The sequence below is a fragment of the Lytechinus variegatus genome, chromosome 6, assembly GCF_018143015.1.
Source record: "Lytechinus variegatus isolate NC3 chromosome 6, Lvar_3.0, whole genome shotgun sequence".
Taxonomy (NCBI): Eukaryota; Metazoa; Echinodermata; class Echinoidea; order Temnopleuroida; family Toxopneustidae; genus Lytechinus; species Lytechinus variegatus.
In genome coordinates, this window is record NC_054745.1 from 11,242,146 (window position 1) to 11,249,215 (window position 7,070).

The window sequence follows — 7,070 nt, forward strand, 5'->3', positions numbered from 1 at the left end:
AGGACCATTATGTCAAACAGCCTGCGAGCTGATTAATGTTTTATCCTGTTGAAATATGTTTTAATCAATAAATAATGATTTAGTGTTTCAATAAAGAGAACTATAAAAGACAATAAAGAGTTTGACTTTTTATTGCTATACCAGGCAAACTGGGTGTTGTGGCATGTGCCTGCAATCCAAGCTACATTGTGGAAGTTATCAATTGATGCAGATGTTTTAGCCTGGTCATGTCTTTCAGATGGTGATGTAAACGGTTGGTCCTGGACGAAATAATTCTTACCCGATTTATACACGTCTATTAAACTTAACTCAAACACATAACATCTTCCTTTTAAAAAATAATGATTAATAGAGTACTATCCATTTTAAGCAAAGGAAAGGTCTTTATCTGTGAAAAGTTGCTCTACAGCAGCTTTCAAAATGACTTATTATTATAAAGAAGTTTCAAATTCCTTTACTATTTCAATTACATTTTTGATGAATTGATGTAGGGAAAGATATCTTGACAAACCCAACTTCTAGGTTTTTATAACTTCCTTATTTCCTTTCTTGCTTAATGGGTAACACATGTAGGGTATATATACAGGTTATGTTTATGTGACAAGATCTTGTTTATAATGTGATTTTGAAATGGAAATAAATGAATTGAACTGAAATAGAACCAATGTGATCTTCGCAGTAGCACGACATTTGCTTCTCAGACAATTGCTGCTGACTTAATTTCATCTAATATGTAGGTATAGGGCTAGAATTGCATTAGGATTTTATGTTAGGTATAGGGTAAGGTATGGTTTTAAACCTAGGGTTGAAGTTGGTCATTTGATGAGTGTTTCGAATTAAGAGCGGAGCAATTGTCGCCAGAGGAAATATCATGAAACCTATCATCGTACCTGAGAAGTCTTTGATGACATCACATGATCAAAGGTGAAAGCTCTGTCCTTGCCAACCACTATCTGATTAGCCTTGGAGTTGACCTTCACACATAACTCATGGTGATGAAGACGCTCTTGGGCTAGCAGAGGGCGAACCTGAACGCATTTTACAAAAATACAAAGTAAAAGATCATGATAATAAAGACAAGATGATGATTAAGCTGATTCGAACCAGATCATGATAACTACGATGATGATGGTGATGGTGATGATGATAATGATGATAGTAATGATGATGGTGATGATGGTGATGATGATGGTGAGGATGGTGGTGATGATTAACTTACATTTTGATGGGGGTGAGCCTCGCCGAAACCCTGAAATGGGAGTCTAAGGAACTGACCACAAGGGTAAAATACGGGGTCTCGGGAACTATATATATACTGGGCACCAGGGCGGTGTGAAAAACAAGGTATATGGAACGGGGACATACGGTGCATGCTAGTGCTGTGCATATATATATATATATATTGGAGCTACTAGCGGAGGGAGTTGTGAAGCCATGCGTGCAGCTCTCGCATGCAGTGCTCGCGCTGGACATTTTGGCAGGGCAAGGGAACTGAGATGTTTCATAACGGGGGTCTTGCGAGCGGGACGGCTTCTGATTGGAACTTTTGTCATTCAAAGTATCTGGTCAACTGAAAATAAGGTCTGAAAAAGGGGGTCATCAAAGTGGCACGTCCTCATACATGTACCCCCATTATATGTGAGTGCCCCCCCATGGGCTTTAAGCTCGTGCTATTCAAAACAAATTTGGTGTTAAAATATAGAAGACATGCTTAACTTTCTATGAAAGTTCATGATTATGTAAATGAAAGACCATAAATCAGTTGGCCCTGTAGACAAAAATAACTGGGAATCCAGGCTTCCTTTCTGTGGGATGGTCTGTAGTACTTACCCTGACTGCTACTTTAACTGGACACTCCTGCATTTTCCTCAATCTTTAGTCATATTTATGAATAGATCACCCACACCTGAAAAAAATAATTGATATTAAAAGTCAAGTCCACCACAGATAATTATTGATTTGAATTGATAGAGAAAAACTGAACAAACATAACGCTGTAAATTTTATCGGAATCGGATGTAAAATAAAATAAGTTATATTTTTAAGTTTCGCTTATTTTTCACAAAACAGTTCAATGTGCAACTCAGCGATATGTAAATGAGAGAGTCAATGATGTCCATCACTCACTATTTCTTTTCTTTTTATTGTTTGAACAATATTTCAATTTTTACAGATTTGACGATAAGGACCAACTTGACGATAAACTGTTAAAATAATGGTAATTGCACATGTTCAGGGAGAAATAAACCTTTGTTTCGCATGACAAGGAGGAGAAAATGAGAATATTTCATATTACATATAATGAAATACAAAAGAAATAGGCCTAGTGAGTGGTTTACGTCATCAGTTGACCAGGATACTGTCATGACTGTTTTGTGAAATTAAGCGAAACTACAAGTCTCACTTATGCATACATACATGTACATGTAGTATTAATATTATGGCAAAGCTCCGGGATGAAAAAGTACATGTAAAAATATTTGACATCAGAGTCTGGACATGATCCAGCCAACCTAACGTTAAACTTAAAAGTCAAAGAGACAGAATTTGGAAATTGGAGCTGAATTACATTAAAATTTAGATGTTGAGAGTGAGACTGCGTTAATTCAGTCAGATTAGGCCTAGGCCTATAAATAATTAATTAGGGCCTAGTTGAAATAGAATCAGAAATGGTAGGCCCAGACCGACAATTTGTAACTAATGATTCTTTCAGTGCACAGACATGGCAGAGGATTATTTTTCTCGACTCTTGTTGAACCTCGCGACCAGCTACCGGGTATGGCAGTGTATCCTATTGCCGGACACTTTCATTTCAGTCAGTTTAAAAATGACAACTAGAGGAAATACAATCAAGAAAAATTATCACTTGCTATTCCAAATATTCCGAAAATTATGAATATGATGAAATTATTTTATATTTTCCGTTTTCTTTGCACCGCACTTGCCGCATACCCCTCCGCGAAAAACAATTATTTTCGTGCGTGACAAATTATATTGTAATTCCGGACGCGCGCCGGACGGGTAAAAAATATTCTTGATTATAATGATGTAAGAAAGAATTGGTGTGATTTTTTCGGGATTAATCATCTCATGAGTAAATTCTAAGTTTTTGTATGCTTTCTTATAACGATTCTGAGCAGATCTTTGTTATAAATTTGCGTTTGCTAACTAATTTCCTTTTTTTTAATTGCGCGTTCGATATTGCACTTCCAAGTGTTAATGCTCGTTCATATCGTAAGACTCGGTCATCAAGTTCTATCGATGCGCTGTCGATCATGACGGCTCTCCATCACGGTAAACCTCGCGCACGGCCGGGGTATACCCGGTACATTGAGAACTAGCCGTCGACGATTTAATCGATGGAGCGTACGAGATTGAAATTCGGCAAATCAGGTCCGTATATTTCCATCAGAAAATAGATCAATTGGGATCAATTGTTAATGCCAAAACTGTTTTATATGTTATTTCAAGCATTTTTTGTCATTTTAGAGAAAAATAAGGTAAAAATTATATTTTCACCTTGTTTTTGCATTCTCGTTCTTTGAATTGATCTGTGATATTGAACTGCGGAAGTCTTACGGTACGAAATTGATTTCCTACGCAGTTATATGCGCGTCCGGAAATATGATAGTGTCCGGTAATACAATACGTGTCACTATACTTGCAGTTTCAGGCCCAGGCCACTCATCCTACGAACGGAGGGCTACCGGAACCGTGCCTCGGACGGGGCGGGGTCGGCCCAGCGTCGCCTCATCAACGGGTTTACAACAGTTTTGGCCGCCTCCACGACCGAGTTTGAGCGAGCGGGTACAACTACATTAAAGTAAACTATTCTTAGTCGTTAAATGCACGAATTGGTTTGCTGTAACTGGCTAAAAGCATGGATTTAAACAATTAGAATGAAATATCAACACATCACCTATGATTTATCCCCTGGAATGCCACAAATAAACGTTACCTTTGGATGCTCAGTGAGTCATACGTTTGCTAAGCGAGATGACGCGAAATCTTATTGTTTTCTTATGTTTTTCGTGTAGTCGTGTTACCAGTCGTTTTAAAGAAATTTCTGGATACGAGATAATCGTACAGACGGGGGGAGGGGTCCGAGGCGGCGGGGCTTTTGAGATATCAGCTAGCTTGTAGCCCAATATATCTCGTATGGCCCCCTCAAAAATGTTGGGTCATTACACCACTGCTCCGCTAAATTGACATTTTGCCGGCAAGTAAGTAAAAAAAATACATATGCATATGGAATTACAGTGAAGAGCCCGATCTTTTGCATGCAAAATTCATCCTTTTTTTTTCTTTTGATATAGAGGAGACACAAAAAATTTCCACGTTTCTGGGGGCGGTAGGTTAATCATAATATATCTGCCGTCACTCCCATAATGATGCCGTTGGCTACTTCTCCCGCCATAAAAAAAAATAAAGAGTACTATGTCTGAAATTTAGCAAGTTAAAATGATCATGAGATAGAAGTGGTAAAAAACTGAACAAAGAAGCTATGCAAGCAAAATAATGTTGACAAAGTTGTTTGGACATAAGAATTAACTGTAGGCCTACTACAAATTCGTAAACTAGGGAAGCATGACAATCCTTCTACCCTTGATATGAAAGGAACAATTGTTTGATATTTGAATTTTGTTGCCCTCATTTATATAGTCGCGATTTTAAGGAGGGCATTGTCAATTGTTTATTGATGGAGTTATAAAAACTTCTTTATTTCAATCGCTGTTTTATGAAGTCACAACAGACAATGCTAACACTAGCGTACCTATACAGGAGGCAGGGGGCAATCTGCCCCCCCCCCCCCTGGCGAGTTACAACCGATGCAAAGATCGTATCCATGCCCCCCCCCCCGGACGAGCATGAAACACTTTTTTGTCCCCCCCCCCTGACGTGCTTGAATGCCTTTATTGCCCCCCTGACGAGCTTGAAGACCTTTTTTTTTCTTATTCTTTTTTTATTTGCTTGTCAATTTTTTTGGCGGACGGTTTTGCCCCCCCCCCCCTGTGGACAATTCTAGGTACGCCACTAAATGATAGTTTCTTTTCCGTTTATGGCAACTCCCGCTATAGGGACTCGGCAGGACAGCCTTTTTGGGTAAACGCCAAATTGGAACCAATTACATAGGAAAAAACATTTTACGTCTATTTATTAGTCACAGTGACTGAGCTTACGACAGATACTCTCGGACATTTTTATCAACAATGGCAGAGTGGGGATTCGAACTCACAACTGCGATTTTGAGTCCAGTGCTCTAACCACTGGACCACATGACCCGTTCAATGTTTCACTTCCATTCTCTAGGCCGATCCAGGTTCCCCTCCCCCCGGCCAAGGGAAAAAAGGGGAAAGAAAGCTTCAAGGGAAAAGAGAGGAGAAAAAAAAGAAAAGGAAAAATAATAGGAGCTAGGACAACGAGTGAATAAAATAAGATGAGGGGAAGACTTGGAAAATTAAATATATTTATATATTTCATGTCAATATGAAGTTTGCGCTTCGCGCTCGCATTGCCTGTTGGGTTATTTACATATATATTGCTCAGTGCATGGGCTGATATGCTGGAGCTCAAGTTATGAAGTCAGTATACAGAACATCTTCCAGCTTGGAAATTGTACTTTCATTATTTTGTTTGATTTACAAATTGATTTTTAAAAAGTGCTCTCATTGTAAAAATTCTGTTTTATGGTATGATATTGTAGGACTGTTATTTTGACATTTGGTTTCCTCTAATAGTTTAGTTAGTTATAGTATAATCTTTGGTATTTAGTTCAGCTTTGTTAAAGGGGAATGAAACCTTTGGAACAAATAGGCTTGTGTAGAAACAGAAAAATCAAAGAATAAGAATAAAGAAAGTTTGAGAAAAATCGGACAAATAATGAGAAAGTTATGAGCATTTGAATATTGCAATCACTAATGCTATGGAGATCCTCCTATTGGCAATGCGACAAGGATGTGTGATGTCACTGATGAACAATTTTCCCTTTGGTGGACTATGAAATACCCTCAAAATGTCTCTTTTTGCTTTTTCTTATGATGACACAAACTCTTTATCCATGATGTATTTTAAAAAATATGTATTACATGCCCTCATGTAGAAAGAACACATGATCTAACGGGGTCGAGTGGTGGAGCGATTTTTTGGTTTACTGTATGTTGTTGGTGCGGTGTACTTAGAAGTGATGAAAAATTGTAATGCCTGGGGGGGGAGGGGGGTTGAAAGGAGAAAGTGCGAGAGAGAGAGAGAGAGAGACAGTTGGGGGGGTGCCTGGGTGTTGGCGGTGGAAGGCAATTTGTATTTTTACATGAATCGCCCTGCCGTTCGACTTTGTTTATTCCGGCCATAGCTGCGCGTTGTTTACCTGTTTTTTGTAAGTCTTCGATGTCAGTGAAATAGTGACTTTCTGGAGGTTTGTAAATGGCCATCCTTTTCTGTCTCGGAACTTCGCTTTTGATCAATGCACCATTTTGCTGTTATTCTGCCTTATTGATTTTGTTTTCTAATCATGTAAAAATTGTTTGTATATATTGTGATCCTCGATGATTCTCCAATAAAAATATAATTAAAAAAAAAAAAAGAACACATGATCTATGGATAGATGTGATAAAAGAGGCAATTCAAGTGAAATATATACTAAAGTAATGGGGAGAGTACTGTTTATCCCATTTATATCAAATATTCTTAGCTCGCACTTCGCGTTCACTATATTGATTTTCATGAAAAAAAATGCCCTGATTCTAGGTCTATGTGAAACACGCGGACACATGTTTATTCAGATACGCAATATTTGAATCATTATCTAGTGTCAATTCAGAAGATCAAAAATTTTCTGCTCGCGCTTAGTGTTCGCATTATTAACGTTGGAAGATCCACAATTACTCATTCTTTTCATAATTTACAAAACGTGAATACAGTGTCCCATGCATTTTCAGGTCTAATTAAATCTCGAATTTTTACGCTCGCGCTTCCGTCAGTTGTTTAGGTAAATACCTATCCTGTACATAATTACAAAAAGTGCTCAGAATTTTCATTCTTTAATTAGGTACAAAATCTCAAAAAATTTCAGC

At 38.0% G+C, this 7,070-nt stretch overlaps 1 protein-coding gene across 1 annotated transcript in view; it reads right to left on the reverse strand.

Moving 5' to 3' along the window:
* Window positions 1–4,024, reverse strand: part of LOC121416989 (kinesin-like protein KIF27) — a 40,001-nt gene extending 35,977 nt beyond the window's left edge. Inside the window, exons 1-3 of the mRNA XM_041610528.1 lie at window positions 3,959–4,024; window positions 1,831–1,906; window positions 891–1,028 (exon numbers count right to left, since the gene is read on the reverse strand). Coding sequence (XP_041466462.1) covers window positions 891–1,028; window positions 1,831–1,863 — 171 coding nt within the window. The 5' untranslated portion in view covers window positions 1,864–1,906; window positions 3,959–4,024. The remainder of the gene's footprint in view (window positions 1–890; window positions 1,029–1,830; window positions 1,907–3,958) is intronic.
* Window positions 4,025–7,070: the final 3,046 nt, after the last annotated feature.